At 38.7% G+C, this 16794-nt stretch overlaps 1 protein-coding gene across 4 annotated transcripts in view; it reads left to right on the forward strand.

The window, feature by feature from the left end:
- The window catches only part of THSD4 (thrombospondin type 1 domain containing 4), a 272344-nt gene that overhangs the window by 215301 nt on the left and 40249 nt on the right, over positions 1–16794 (forward strand). For all 4 annotated transcript variants that reach the window (XM_064389270.1, XM_064389267.1, XM_064389268.1 and 1 more), the window contains one exon: positions 2016–2220. In XM_064389270.1, the coding sequence (XP_064245340.1) occupies positions 2016–2220 (205 nt within the window). The remainder of the gene's footprint in view (positions 1–2015; positions 2221–16794) is intronic.

The raw sequence follows: 16794 nt of genomic DNA on the forward strand, positions 1-16794 counted from the left end.
CACTTTATTTCATTCCAAAGCAAAATAAGTCCTTGGGTTGACTGAAAAATTTTAAAGAATGTATTACTGGCAACAAAGCAGCAGGAGCTGTTACTCATGTGGTGAAGGCTAATTTGAAAAGAAGTGCAATATCAACTTTGTGTTTAGGTGTAAGAAATTCAATTTTTTTATTGTTTTGCAAAGACCTACATTTTCATTTCATAAGGATTCTAAGTGCCACCTTGTGGACATCATTATTCTTGTATCTCATTGTAGGACACAGTGGTGAAGTAGAATAATAAAATATAGTTTAAAAATCTGTTATAGAAATTAGTTATGTTTTCTTTGAGGTGTGGGAGATTTTGATTGATTTTCCAATATTGCTATTGATGTGCTGAGGTGGAAGAACACACTACTGCTGGCTTCCATGGCTGTGAATAAAGCCAATGCTTGTCTTGCTGTGAAGTCCTACTTCATGGTATTTGTAGTTCTTGCTGGAATTCCTTTGTTGATCCCTCAGATCTTTCTCCTGGGTAAGCCATCAATGGAGTACCATGGGACTGAAACCCCAGATGTCTGGTATTCTGACAAGCTCCTTGACCCCCAGTGTCCTTGTGTGCGAGTGGCTGGATGAAGTGGTTCATGTGATGCCAGCAAGTAGCCTGTGTGATTTTTGGGGGTTGCAGGGATTTCATTGTTGGACATTCTGGTCCTGGGTAGATCAGCTGTGCCATGTTTGTAAAGGGTTTGGGGAATGTCTTGTCTCCAAAGCACAGGTACAGTGATGCCTGTAACAGCAAGGCCTGAGTTGGGAAATTCTACCCTTTTCACAAATAAAACCAAATTTTATTCTGAGGAATACAGAGTTTCTACTGACATGCAGCTGATTTTCTGCTCATTAATAACTTCAAGGTATTGTCATGAGATAGCTTTAAGATAAGCAGCAGGTATTTAATATGTCTCCTAAGGATCTGGAGCTTCCTCACTAGCCAAGTCAAATTCCAGGCTGTACTGCAGAAGTAAATCCCATGTGGTTTGTCTGTATGCTGCTTAGCTGTCAGCCAGAATTCCTACTTATCTCCAGGCTATACTTAGGCCATAACCAATATCAAAATTCCAGGACATCAAATCTCTTCCTTGGCTTGCTGCTGAAGTGTTTTCCATGTTGTCACAAAACAGAAGCTGATTTATCTCAGATAAGTTGCTTTTTCAACTGTTAGGACAAATGGCCAACAGTGTTGTTTTTGCAAAAAACACAGTTATATCCCTGGTCATCCAGAATTTCTTTAGCATCTTGTCTTTAAAGCTGTTTTATGGATTGTACAAATCAAGATCTGCTGGACGGGGGATTGGAACAATCTGGTTTAGAGGAAGGTGTCCCTGCCCATGGCAAAGGGGCTGAAACTGGATCATCTTCAAGGTCCCCTTCCAACCCAAACCATTTTATGCTTCTAGGAAATTATTTTGTTTTAGACTATCCTGTCCAGGTGTGTGTTACTCAGTGGGTTGAAGTTTTCTACTCAGTGAACAGGTGGGTTTCCTCTCTAACTGTCAGATGCAGTATAGAGATTTCTCACATACCACTTTTGGTGAGAATAGGCTGAGGGTTCACTTGTAGAGAACATTAAGACAAGACTATAGAGGAAGTAGTTCTGCTTCTGTAGAAAGCCTATTTTGAACTATAGCAAAATGATAGCTCTCTGCCTCTTTCCTGAGCAGCAGCTGTGGGAGCTTTGTTGTTCAGCTTTTCTTTCAGCTGAGGAGTGTGCAGTCAGTATGATCAATGCGCTACTGCTCGTGGTGTGTTCTTGGATTTTGCCTAGTAGAATGTAAAAACCTGTTGGCTACCTTGAAAACACTGAGTCTGAGAGCCCTTTGGGTTTTATTGCTTTTTTCCAGAAGATGTTGCTAAAATGCTAATTCACAAAATCATTTCAGAATTGATTCTCCTCTGAAAATCATTTTATTCTCAGTTGTTGTGTCCGAAGTCTGCAGTTGTAAGATCTTGGAAAAAGAAATCTTACTTTATTTTGCAGAGCATTGGCTGTGACGACTATCTGGGTTCTGACAAGGTGATTGACAAGTGTGGAATATGTGGAGGGGACAACACTGCTTGCAAAGTTGTGTCTGGAGTTTTCAAACACACGCTAACAAATCTTGGCTACCACAAGATAGTGGAAATTCCTGAAGGAGCTACTAAAATCAACATTACTGAGATGTCAAAGAGCAACAACTATTTGGGTAAGTTGCAGCTCAGTGAATGAAGAATGCTTTGTGTGCTGGTGCAACTGGGTGGAGGTTATGCAGGAAAGGCCTTCTGAGCAGTGTGAAATCAATGTCAGGAAGAGAGAAAAGAAAACAAATCGTTAAACAGGTGTTTTGATCAGAACTAACTGGCTGTTTTTAATTCTAGATTGATCTTGCATGACAAACATTGTAGACCTGTTACAATCTATTCCCCTGTCTGTCTGACTTGGCTTTAGTTTCTCCTTTTAATTGGTTCCGCTGTGATGTTTCCCTTTCCCACATCATTAACCTTCTTCGATCAGTCAAGAATCCAGCCAAGCAGATGCCTGTGTATATAAAAGGCTGCTTGAGGAGAAAATAGCATCTTCTGATTGCCAAAAATTTCAGTTCTTTTAAAGTGAGATCATTTGATATTGAGGAGGTGCTCACAGAATCCAAGTTGTTTATTCAGAAGGAGGTCCCTTTTTCAAAACTATGGAGGATCCTGGAATATTTATAGTAGCATAACATCTTAATGTATACTTCTAGATATGTAGTAGTGGGTTGCAAATTAGAGATTAAGTGGAATTTATACCAGATCTGTATCAGTGTTGTGTGCATTTATGAGCTGTGGCATTCCCCACTGTAACCTGTGCTTCCAGGTAACAGAGCCCTCCCTTAGTTTGGCTACATTTGTGCATGTTTTTAGGCAATTCTGATGAGTGCACTGGAGAGAGAAGAGATACATATGATTTATAAAACCTGCTCCTCACACTTCTGTTTTCTCTTTACCATCCTTAGATCAGTCTTAGAAATAACCAATGCAGATGGTTACATTGGAGCTACCTGAGAGCTTGGTGTGGGTATTGCTAGAAACTGTCTAGCTGTACTGGAAGCTCCAAATGCCAGTCCTCTTGCTGGATTGCTGCTTTATCTCCCTTCTGGTGGGTAAAGCATCTCAGCTGCTGCTCAGGTACAAAAAAGGAAGGTGCTTATTATGGAATTGCTTTTACTCTCTTTTCTACTTTCTTCCCCTTAATTCCTGCTGAAGCTGGAATGAGCTCCACAGAAATGTTGCCTGTAGATGGGAGTTTATTGTGGGGAACAGTCTGAACTGGAAAGTGAGTTCTATAATTTTACCAAAAATTTACTTCAAATTTGAAGAAATAGAATAAGCTACCCTCAGTCCAAGAAAGCCAAATGTTCTGAACCTAATGTCTGGGTGGTCTTCTCAGTTCTTATTTGTCTTGGTTCCATCCAAATGAGGTTTTAATACATTATATACCAATGTACACCAGCATTTGTTTTTTCATGAGGGCAGTTGGTATAGCATCCATCAACACTAACTTAATTGATGATGAACTAAACCAATAATTATTTCTAAAGAATTTCCATGGATACTTGTACATTTGGTAGAAAATGGGTGAGAACATAGCTGAGTTGGCAGTACAGTGGAAGAAGTCACATTACTAATGTATAAAATCATGGAGTTGAATGTAATTTTTCTGTCAGATTTATGTGCCAGCATCTGAAAACAGCTGACAGAAAAACTCCCTTCACTATATTAAAATGTCCTGAACCACTTGAACATTTTTGTAATGGGCAGGACAGAAAGAGAGTAGCATTTTTGTTCAAAAATAACCAGGCTGTTGGCATGTATGGGAAAGTGATAGAGTTTTTCTTTCCCAGGCTACTCCTTAACTCCCTGACTCTTGGTTTATGCTATCGTCTTTTCTTTCTTTCTTTTTTTGTTTTTATCCATTTCATATGTTTTATTTAAAAGTCCTGGTATGGATTTAGTCTGCTAAATTTGCCAGCTCCCTCCCATGTTAGAAATTCTTGAGGATGTAATTCCAGCCTAGAAGGATTCCAGCCACTCTGCTTACATTGTTACACAATAAACTTGGTTTATTGAGGCAGGTGAGTTACACCAGGACAAAAATGAACATGTTCAAGCAGATCAGAAAGCTGAAACTGTGAGAAAGGCTTATCAAACAATTTATTGGACAAGTGAAATGGTAATTATGAAGTTGGTTTTTTGGTTTATTGGTGGTCACAAATTTCTCACTGATAAAATGGCATTCAGAATTTAGACATTTTTATAGTGCACATAACACTGGTGAATCTGGGAAACTTGAAAACTCAGATCAGGCATTTACTGTTTTCTCTGTATTTATGGTAATAAGCAGAAGTTTCGAACTTTAAAAATGACAATTTAAAAAATGAAAATTATCCTTATGCTGCAGCAGCAACAACAAAATTAACCCAGCAGCCATTCCTTTAAGGATGTAGTTGAGTGCTTTGCAAAACTGAATTTTCAATACCCTCTTCTGTCATAATCCAGTTGTAGCCATGAGAACTGCTTGTAAGCAGCATTCCTTTTTTTTTCCAAGGAGCATAAGTTGGTTGCTTTTGGTTTTCCTTTCACTTTGTACATTCTAGTTTTTTCAATGCAAAATTGGAAGTCAGCTCAAGGTCATTAAGATTTTCTTTTTAGGAGATGCTGGCAGGTGTTCCTAGGTATCAGTTACTCTGTTTTTCTGTGTTTGGGAGGTTGTCTTGAGTTCCATGTGGTTTCATTAAGCAGGTTTACCAAGCTCCACACTTTCCTCTACAGTACTAAGCAAGTGAGTGATCAGCAGTGTTCACAAGGAGGTATTTCTTTAAAATCAGGAGGTGCTGGGAAAAGCAGGCCAGAATGAGTTTCAGCCTTGGCTAGAAGTCATCCAAATGTCTGAAAGCTTGTCCATACTGCTTTTTTGAACTATTTTGTATTAGTCTACTGCTCATTTTTGTAAAGCCCTCATAAAAAGCACAGTTCTATCATTTCTGCTGAATATGATTCAGCTTACTGAGTTTTCTCATCTTGAGGACTGCAGTTTTGGCTTTTGCATACAAGCTGGAGTGATTCCAGAATAAAATTTTTTAGTTCTTGCCACTGGAAAACAATAAACTTCTGTTAAAAAGAGAAAGCATGGCAGTGGTATATAAAGCTTTAAAGTGTTTCTGGAATGTTTTCTGGGTAGTCAGAATATGCAGATTAAAGAAGATGGGCTAATTGGTTGTTCAGGGAACTTTGTAATTAACTTTTCATAAAATCCCAGTTTGGAATGAATTGAATTTCATACAGCACAAATAGAGTATTATCTTCTCCCCCTGCCCAAGTATTCCAATTCCTTTTAGACTTTCCATTTCTTGTAGCTCTTTACTGTAGAAAGAGTGTCGATGTGATAAAGGAAAATATTTTACCAGTCAAGTTGAGAATGGGCTGCAACATTAACTAGTGTGTCTTAGTGAGCCAAAACAGACTGACTCTAATAGAGCCATGAGGTGTATCTGAAATTCCCCAGGAAACATCTCATGCTGGTTTTCTAGTGTGTGTTTGTTGGGAAAGAAAGCAGTCCAGTTTTGGAGTGGTATATAACAGCTATTCATAACTATTAATGATGTATTCATCAGGCTGTATATTTACTCTCGTATTTTTTTACAGTTAAGAGAAAAAGCTGTGTATTACCAACTCTATAAAGTGTAGAGAAAGCTATAGGCTGTACAGCCCTGAGCTGTGTCAGAATGATTTCTCAAAGTAGTTTTCAGCAGTATTTTCTTACTGGCTCACGTGTAACAGAACCTTTTGGTAAGAGAACTGCTGACCTTGGACAGACCTTTCCATTGGCAAAGCACTTCTGTCACATGCTAGAGACAAAGACATACTTTTTATCCCACTGGTAATCATCATCTGGACAGTTCTCATACACTGACATGGGAAATTTGCCACTGAATTAAGTAGGACCATGATACCTTCAGTGGGACCAGAATGTTACAGCACTTGTGCTGCAAAACATGTGGGTTGGAGTATAAATACTTCTGGATCTTTGGGATTGGGATTTGAGATAATGGCAGAATATAAAGCCAGATAACACAGATCTGAAGTGATTATTTGGAATGTGCTTTTTTTGCATATTGTGTCTTGAGAACCTAATTGAAAGAAGCTGGTTGCTATCCATATCCACAGCCTCAACTGCAAGGCAGTCTGTTGGGAAGGAGGTGTCAGCAGTTCAAATGAAAATTTAGCTTAATACAGAATTGAACGATACAGTGCTTGAAAATGTGTTGATTTTGAAAGACATTGCATAATGAACTTTAACTGAGATAATGTGGTAGTGTCTGTAACTCAAGGAACTGTTTGTTTTTGGGGCAGTTGTCCGAGTGTGGAGTCCTGTGGGTTGGGGTTGAGTGCAGGAAAAGGTACCAGACACAACTGCCTGCCACGCAGGCCTGCAGGGTTCTGAGCTTCTGGCAAGGGAAGGTGGAAAATGCCCTGTGTGAGCAAGTCTCCTAACATTTTCTTTCTTACCTGAATGCTATTTTCTACAAAGATGTTTGTTTCATAGTGAATTTATTTAACTGCTAGTTGTAAAGCTCTTTGCAGTTCCTTCAGGGAATATATTATGTACTTCAGTTTTGTTTTTCATGGAGTTAAGTCATTTCAGCCACTAAATGAGATAGAGACATGTTTGGATCTAATCCATTTTCCCTGCTTTCTGTAAAATGATACTCTGCTATTTCTAGCATCTTCTATTAGCACATGTCAGTGTACACAATTTATGATTAAAATAAAAGTTGCAGATTAATATTTTTTTAAACAAAGGTCCAAGGGATGTTAATAGCACTATTGTGAATATTGGTGTGCCTGGACAGGAATACAATTTTAAGGAATTTGTTGTAGGAAAACAGCAGGGCTTGACACTAATGGGGCTGTGAAAAGGAAATGGGGCTCTGAAAATCACTTGTATTCAGTATTCCCTGTAGCAGAAAACATTCAAACAATACATCTCATGATGAAAGATTGTTAGCAACTCTTGAACTTAAAACAACATTTCGAAATCACTTTAGAGATTGGAAATTACAGCAAATAAAGGCGTTAGATTAGAACACTGGCAGGAATTTAGAAGATAAACATTGCTAGAGGCACTGCTGTGATCATGTGAAGAGTTTTATAATATATATACTCACTGATTTCCTTCACGTGGTGCTTATTAAGTCAACTAATATACTTCAAAATACACTTTTAAAATTGCTGTTAATGATTCTTTTAGTTTTATTTTTTACACAAGATTAAATGTTTCTGTGCAAGAAAAGATGCAATGAATGTAGTAATATGGAGGAGAGGATGCACGTTGGAATTCGTAGGGTTTGGAATGAACTTTATAGAAGGGATCTGCTTATAATAAACTTCTGTTGCAGTGCTTCAGTGTGCCTTGGGCTCAGTGGCTCTCCCACTGCACGAGAGCTGTCAGTGCTCCATTGATAGTTCTCACATTTCTGTTCAAAACTAAAGCCTGCACTTTGTCATTTGAGTTTATGGAGTGCTGTAACCCACAGCTGTGCTGTTATTTATGTTTATTGTGATGGATTTGAGACCTTCCCAAGGACTTGAACATTGTATTAATCACTGAGTGCATCCCTGTGTCAGTGCATTAGAATTGAAGTGTCTGTCTTGCATCTGTGGCTTCCTGAATGCATTACTTGAAAACAAATGTAATTACAATATCTGGATAAGAATAACTATTTTTTTTACCTTTTGTCCTTTGTACTCTTGACTGTTCTCTGCTGGAGTTAAACAACAAAGTTATTTCTTAGTACAGCCAACAATGTGCTCCAAAATGTGGAGAAAAGATTTAAGGAATCACTTCTTATATAAACTGAAGTTAGACACAGCAAGTTTAAACCGTAAGGAAACTTCACAGTGAATTATTAGTGTCTGAAGAGGCAATTACAATCAGTGTGTAAACTTAAGCAGAACATTTTGAATAATGTTCCTAAGAAATGCTTTTTATGATTAGGTGTCCTGGTGGAACTGTTGTGTCCCTATTTCCTGAATACTGAACTGGAGAGTCAGGAAATACTGCTCAGGAAGAGGAAGAACTTGGGGGGTTTTTGGAAAATGTTTGTGATGGAACTGGCAATTTAAGTTGACAACTCCTGGTTATTGGCTTCCAGCTTGCCTCTTTCTCTCCACTCAGTCTTGTCCTTCATTGCTTCAGATTCTATATTTGGTCAAATATTTTCTGACTCTACCGGACTGGCTGTTAACAGTGTTTTAGAAACTTTGGGGGACCTTAAAAGTTTCAATTCCATGTCCGTTCTAGAAGAGACCTGAGCAGAGAACATTCTGCCTTTTTCCACGTAATTCAGTTTAGTTAGCTAGCATTGATAGTTGTGGATATATTGAGTCTCTGAATCAATAATGATTTTAATTAATTGCTCTCTGTGTGGCCATGCCTTAATTCAAAAGTAACACAGGTCTCCTAAGAGACTCACCTTTCTCACCAGGGATTTAAAAAAACAGCCCTGAAACTCAAGTGTCTGATGCTGACCTATCCAGAAAAGTGCTTTTCCATGGCTGTTATTGTATGCACAGAAGCCCAATGTCTGATCACAAAACATGCATTTTTTAGTAGCTACCCAGTTCAGTGCCTGTGATTTAACATTACACTAATTGCTGACAGATTCCCTTCAGGATTTATCTTTAACTGGGTATGCTGGCTTGAGAAATTGAATAGGTTGCATTTCCTTGAGCTGAAAAGTGTGGTATTGTGGTTGGTTGGTTATGGCTAAATGGGTTTATATGGTGATTTTTAATAATTTCATGGTCTTCTTTTGCAAACAGCAGTTTCAGTATGTGTGGGGCCTACAGCTTGCTCTGACATTAAGTGATGTTAATTACCTTTACCACAGCCAGTGTGACTCCCATATTCTGTGTGAAGGGTTCAAGGCAATGGTGGAGAGGAATGACGAGTCTCTGGTTTATGCCTGGAGATGACAGGAATCTTAGAATCATATTCTGGCAAGAAGTTTTGGATCAGCCTGAGTTTGGATCTTGCTCTTTGTGGCCATATTCCTGTGTCTGAGGATAATGTATGTGTAGATAAGCTAGGAGGGAAAATTAAGACCAACACAAGTGTGCTGCTAATGCAAAAGGGTTATAAACCAATAGGAGACAGAATATCAAGACAAACAGAGATGTGTAATCACTCCCTTTCTAATATTTCTCACCTGTAGTTCATTATTAGGATGTCCAGTTCTCCCTGTACACACACACTTCTGTATCCTTTCAGTTATTGTCCTTAAAATGGTTTCAAATTGATTTTCTGCAGAGAGTGTTTCTTTCACTAAATAAATGTTCATCTTACTATAGCCAACATGTATTACTTGGCGGGGATGACCACTTACTAAAACCCTCGAAGCTGTTAAGACTTTGGATGAAATTCAACCCTAATGAATTCAACTCCACTGAATTCAAGTTGCACAAGCATCTTACCAGTGTAATGACCTGTAGTTGGAACAGAATATATCCAGGACATTATTCTTTGCTGACCATATATTTTTTCAACTACTGCTGTTGCTTAAATAATTACAATGTAGAGTTTCTGGCAGGGTTATCTTATTATAGTAAATTCCAAGGTGACCTTTTCCCTTCTGGCTTCATTAAATAGCCAGCTGGTATCTAATACTCTGTATAGTGGTCTGAGGGTTCCAGGCACATTTTGAAAGCATACAAAAGAAATACTTTCTCAAAAGCTAGTTTGTTTATTTTTCTATATTAAATGGCCAATCTTAAAAAAATTACAAAAAGACAGACTTTGCTACTCCTGTGGGTGATGGAAATACTCTTTCCTCTGGCCTCAGGTTAAGTCTTGATGGCTGGGTTAACTTGTGTGTCCCAGCTTTCCACCACTGTCTTACAAAACAGTTTTCTGCAGGTCCTTTGCCATCAGTGTTTTCACTCAGGAACTTTGAAATAAGTTTCTCTTTGTTTGCTGAGGGCAGGAGGTCTGAGGGATAGCCCTGAGCTGGGGTGCTGAGCAAGAGGTGCCTTGCCTGGGAGGCTCATGGCTTTGTGCCTAGTCTGAGTCTCCAGGAGAATTCTCCATGTTGCTGTTTTTCCAGGTAAATGGCTTCTTGGCCTTTATCCTCTGCATCTTAAAGAAGAGTATGGATGTTTCTTTCCAGCTGCCTGTGCTGGCTGTGCTTTTTGGCTCTTACCTGGCTCATTGGTGGCAGTGGCCATGACCAGTTTTGGAACCCATGGAAATCATGTTTTCATTTCCTAGTTGTGTCATCATATGAAAGAGGTGGTGGTGAATTCTTTTACCATGTGTTTGTAAGCATTGTTCTTATAAAAACAACACTTGCTACAACAGAGCAGCAGCTGAAACCTGCTGTTGCTTTGATGATCTGCCCTGCAAATACATCATCTGAACAGCAGCCAGCAGCAATGAGTCCCACTGAGGTGTTGGTTTCAAAAGTTCTGTATTAAAGCAATGGTTTTTTCCTTCTCATTAAATAGGGAAAGATTGCTTTGAAAGGCAGGGAGAAGATAAAGAGCAATATGCAGAATAGTGAGAGGAAACTCAGCAAGGCTGGTTGTTCAGGTTAACTTGTAAAACACCTAGCAGTCTGGTTGCTTATATAACTTTGCAAACCCCCTTGGCACTGAAGCCTCTGGAGAACTGACTCTGCAAGATTTCCAGTATTTCCTGCTTCTTGTCAGACCCCAAAATCTTTAATTTCAGCCTTTCTCACTGTGTTTTGATTAGACTTCTGTTTCCAGTTATGGACAGAACCAAGGAACTTGAATGCAAAACTTTCAAAGAAGATGCATTAAAACATGAAAGAGATGGTCTGTTTGAACAGTTTTTATTAATCTGAACCAAATTAATGGGACCTTTTTAGGTCTTGAAGCTTTAGATTATTTTTGTCTTCTAGCTGATGACCAAACCACCAAGCAGTGTCCTTGCAAACACTTCCTTGAAGGATGCACAGTGTTTGGAATATCAGCACATTGTTTGTTTGAGGCTTCTTAAAATGCCTGAGCTCTCTGAACAGTGGGTGCTGATAGGGCACCTTGTGGTGAATGCATTTCATGGCACTGGCCAATACTCAGTCAAATGAATTCTCCTCTAACTAATGCAGCTGGCTCTCTGCTTTCACTCCATTCTTCCTTTGTCCCTGTAAAGGCCAAGACAGGACTTTGCTGGAAATGTCATGTACTCTTTAGAAGTTACTGGCTTTGGGAGTTGATTAAAATCCTTTGCATGTAATCTGTTGCTCAGCTGTATTTTACCTGGAATAAACACTGCTTTATAAAGTTGTTAGGAAGGTGTAGTCATTGATCTGATACAATACTATTCTTTTCTTACAATTTTTAATTCAAATTTAATTTTATTCTGTGATTTAGTTGTGCATAAAGAATGACCAGAATCAGTCCAAATTCATAAAGTATCCATGGGCAAATTCCCAAATCTCATGAAGACACAATTCTTCCCTTTCGTGCCAAGAGGAGAAGTTGTTACTAATTTAAATAGTTGTTCAACTGCTACATAACAAAACTTAAGAAAAAATGGTTGAGAACCTGGTTTCAATTGTCACAGATATTTCTGTGCAGCATTCTTTGATTCCATAATCTTATTTTATTCTGAGCAAAATTCTCTTTTGGATTGAGAAAAACCTTTCTTTGTTCCTTAAGCATCCCTTGATCTAGTCAGATAGAATGTATTCTTACATCTTTGATTCTGTAAAAGAAACTTTCTTTTTTTTGCTGTTCCTTCTCTTATTTCCCTTTGAACTGCTCAATTTCAACATTTTTGGGTTTTACCCTTTTCAAAATCTCTTTTAGTAAAATAATCAGCCAGTAGAAATTCTACATGATTAGTGGCTTCATGGTTGGAACCAATAAAGAGATTTCATCTGCAGAGAATATTTTTATATTGCAGCATTAAATTCCAAAAGAAATCCAAGTCCTTTCTAATACACAATATATATGGGGATTTAAAACTTGATTTATAGACTGTATGATTAAGTTAGTCAAGGGAGATTAAACTTTATCCTTTATTTCTTAGCTTGCCCAGTGTCTTTGTTTTCTATTGAATATTACTTCAAACACTTTGTGTCAGAAGAATTTGGGTGCTTAGAAGCACTACAGACCCAATCTCCCTTTCATATTTGGACTCATGGCAGCAGTAGTTGCCCCATGGTCATAACTCCATTTTTTGAATACCAAATTATTGTAATTCTGAAAATGCTGGGATTGTGTTGAGAGATGTGGGTCAGGTGAATGTCTGCTGTGAGATTATGGGCTGGCTTTTAATGAGCTACCTGGCAAAGATTACCAGTGTGCATGGCTAATCAGGACACAGGGAGCCCAAGACTGGGCATCTGTTGAGCACTGATAGCCATGAAGTGCCAGGGGAAGGTTTTTAAAGGCGTAACAGCCCAGCTGCAGCTGCTGTTGTTTGGGTTATTCCTCAGTCCATTGTGTTCAGTCCATTCCTCTGCTCCAGCTCTCCTATGGACAAGAAGAACACGGCCCTGAGGCAGCACACACTCACTCGGGGTGATTGTGGGGCCTTAGGGCTCCTCCACACCAGTACAACCTTCTGTGGGGCCTGAGCAAGAGCACCTGAACTGAGCTTCACTAAGGATTCTGTGCAGGAGTTCCACTGAAATCATGGGAGGAACCTCAGGGAGGAGCACGAGCAGAGCTGTTAGGAGGACTCTAACCAGGCATGGGGACATTTAAATGATAAGCCATACCACAGCTTTGGAAAATTTGGAAAAGAGATGTGAATTATTGGTGAAATGCGGCCTAGTCATTACAATTACTTATAAGAACCTAAGGCAACAACACCTTAGTGTGTGATGTGTCTGCTGATGTTCAGTCAGACTGCAGAATTAACATTCCTTCTCTAAGTGGAATTAAAAGTTTACTGTTTAATTTCTGTCATAACACTTCATCATTCTCTTCTAGGCTCATATTGCAGAGGACTTAGGGGATTGAATTTTCCTCCTGGTCTGGCAAAACTAGAAGAGGTTGTTCTATATTGAGAATGATAGTTCCTCAGATTTTTTGATTGTTCCTACAAATTACTTTTTCTTTCCTTCCCCAAGCCTTATTAATGCAGAGGAAGGCCAAGTCATGGAAATTTGTTTGGTGTGAGCTTAAATTTATGAACACACAATACCTTTTATCAGTTGTCTTCTGCCAGGTTAAAAGAAAAAAAAAGACAGTGAAGCATGATGCAGGCCTACATTTGTGTCAAGAGGTTGTAGTTTTTCAGCATCAAAATTTTCTTTTGCATTTTTAGCAAAGCAGACTTCAGAAGAAAAGTCTCTCACGTGTCTGTTGAAACAAAAGCACATAGTCTTAAGAACTTCTGATTTTTATTCTGACTTTCTCTATTGATACAGTGAGAAATTGATTTTTCCTCTAACCCTTGCCTTGCTACACAGCACATCATAGCTCATCCCTGAAGCTTTGGAGTCTCTAGTTCAGAAGAGTTGCTTGTGGATTGTTTTGAAACTGTTCATAGAGACCTAATGAGCACCAGACCTAGTTTATTGTTCTGCCAGCAGTTAGCTTTATTAGAGGGAGAGCTATTTTGCATTGAAACTTCAAAGTTTGTGAGTTACTTTAAGCAAAGGTTCACTGCTTTATGAATGAACAGAGGATTCCTTCCCCATGCTTGTTTGTGTGAGTTCAGTTCTGAGCAGTTGTGCAGATTTTGGAGAACTACAAAGGAAAATTACAGAATTTTATTCTGCTCTTTTTATTTATGAAGAAGTGACTCATGTTTGTAATTCACTACATTGCCATGAACCTTATAGATAGTATAATTTATAAAGATAAACATGGGAAATTTCATTAATGTGTTCAGATTAACATTGAATTAACTTGTCCTGACAGTGGCCCTTGGGAGTGCTCCTTTATGGCAAAAATCTGTGCTATGACTTTAGCATCTCCCCTGCACACATTATTGAAGCAAAGGTGAAATCAAACAGAATCATTTTTTTCCTGCCTTGGAATATATCTAAAGGTTGAAGAGGAAGAGACAGGGAGTGTGGAGTGGGATGTAAGTATTTGTGTTTGATTTCAGTATCAGCTCTAATGCAGATGTAGCAATAGAAATTTGACATTTTCCTGGAGGTGAGTTGATGAAGGCTGTTTTCAGTCTTTTAGCTTCATCACTTGTTTTAAGCAGAAAACAATCATGATATGGTTAGGTTACCTATGAGGTCTAACCCAAATGAGGCATTTTAGAATGCAGCTAATCTTTGAAACTAGTTATATGTATCTCCAGTGGCTTTAATTCTGTAGGTACTGGGGAGTACTCTGTAGAGACCCTCAACTCTGCTTAGTATTAAAGTGTTAATAAGCTGTCTGACAAAGCAAATAGACTTGATTACACAGTGATGTTATACAATTTTTAGTGTTTCCTTAGAGTATTTTGTGTATGCATCTGAGATGCAGATTTTCCTGAAAATGAAATGAAATTGGTGTCATTAGTAATGGACTAATGCTGTTTTCTTTCCACTTGGTTGAATTGTGTCATTTTAATTTACTATGTTTGAATTTGCAACCTGTCTTAGAGGTAGAATGAATTTACACTCAACTGTGAATTGATATGATCAGATTGTGGCATCTGCTCATATGTGAGTCTCTGTTGCTGTGGTCTTAACATTGGTACAGCGTTGTTTATGTGAAGTCAAATTCCGGTTGGATTTTGTTTTTATCAGGAACTGGTATCTTTTCTGAATCCCCACCTAGCTGGGCTTTTACTTCCCTCCTCCAGTGTAAAACAACCATCCTGTGACTTTCTTCCCTTGAAAACCACAAAAAAGCCTTTAATTTCTGAGTTGCAGTTCTTGCCTCTGGTTCTTCTCTCCTTCTCGGGCAGTTCAGTGCCACCCCTTGCAAGGGGGAAACTTCTCTCACTAACTGTGCACAATAATGCAGCAGTGGAATTCACTAGGTCTGCCTAAGTGCTGACTCTGACAACTTAAAACCTTAAAAACACACTCTATAAGTCAGGTTTTTCTAGCAAATGTTTAATGTTAATAGTAATGTGTGTAATTGGTCTGAGTTAGTGAAGTCCAGGTTCTGTTTTTGCATGTTGTACATCTGATAAATTACAGTCATCTTTTACAAAGCACTGGGTTTCAAATCAAAGATGAAAGTGAGGTGCAACCAAAGGTGCTGCTTGTTGGCATCCCCAGCTGAAATGACCGAATGGAATTAAATGTTTATTTAGAGCCTCTTGGCTGGCATGATGATCCAGCTTTCACAGGGTCCATGTCCATGGAGTAGAAATGATCTTGTGAGGGAAGGCAATAACAGGCCAGAGCTTTCATCTCCTGCGTGCTTTAGCATTCAGTGCCCGTGAGCAGGAGCAGAGCTGCCCAGGTTTCCTGGTCATTGAAAGGCTCCCAGACTTCAGTAGATCATTAAAATATTCCAGAAATATTTCAAGACACTGCCTCTTAAAATTTATTATAAATAGCAGTGTAGCTGTTTAGGGCTTAAAATCCATTCAGCATGGTGAGTAGTTCCAGAGGGAAAGTGGCAACAGTGACTAAAACCTCTTGCTGTGCAACGCTGCCCTCCTTTACCTTCTCTGAGTGGTGTTTTCTGCTGAAATCCACCAGTGTATGGGTTTGTATTTCATGGCTCCATCCAGAATTTGGCTTTCGAAACAAAAGCTCCTTGGTTCTTTGAGAAAATCATGACAGAAAGTGCTTCTTATCTTCAAAGTGCTTTTCTGACATTAATTAATTGGATCCTCACAATCCTGTGAGAAGGGTAAGGAGCAGCCTGGAAATGCCCACATCCAGCACTCCTACTGTACTGGACACTTCTGCAGCCTAGCTGGAAAAATTATTTGTTTTGGTTTTGTTTTGTTTTGTTTTTTTTTCAACTGCCCAAATAACTTTAAAACTGTTTGAAAAGCAGGGCATGAAAATTGAAAGTACTTTTGAACTTTCAGCAGACTTCTATGCATTCGTGCTTGTGGATGTAAAAAAGCTGCTGTTAAAGAAGCAGGAGCAGATCCTGTGCAGCCCCCAAATTACAATGGTGCCATTGATTTCCTTGGGCCTGGGCTGCCACAGGCCAGCTGAAGGGCTGGCTCCTTGCTTGGGAAGCAAAGCAGTGTATACAGGACCTGATGTGAATAAAAAACTTTAAAACCTAGTCCTCATCATGGGAGTATTACCTAAAATGAAGATGTACTTGGAAACAGATGGAATAGATTTTGTGTGAGAGTCAAGAGCAAGACATGTTAAATGAATGGAAAAGAAAAACAAAACAAAATAAAGTTGTCAGTACTTGTGGATATAACTTAGTATGGAAGTGGCCAATATTTTATCTCTCCACTGGATTACTGAAAATTCCTTTATCTCTCAAATGACCATTATCCTAAACTGTATTTGACAGTAAGTAAAGGGAACCATTTTGTATTTTGGTATTTAGGGTGGGGTTTGTTTCTGTCTTCCCTGAAGTTAATCAGGAAATGCTGTTAAACGCTGAAGTTGCTGTGTGGATTTTTGATAGGATTATAAATGAAAAAATGTGCAGTGTTGAAACTCACTGGACTTGGAATCAATGCATGTCAGCATTGTCCAGAAAGACCTTTAATATCTAGTTCACATTGTCAATTCATGGTCAGATATTTTCCGTAGAATTTTTCGTCCTTTTAATACAAGTATGATGTTTAATTTGGAAGTAAAATAGTTGTTAATTGAATGGGTTGG

Source organism: Passer domesticus, chromosome 14 (genome assembly GCF_036417665.1).
Source record: "Passer domesticus isolate bPasDom1 chromosome 14, bPasDom1.hap1, whole genome shotgun sequence".
In the NCBI taxonomy this organism is placed as follows: domain Eukaryota; kingdom Metazoa; phylum Chordata; class Aves; order Passeriformes; family Passeridae; genus Passer; species Passer domesticus.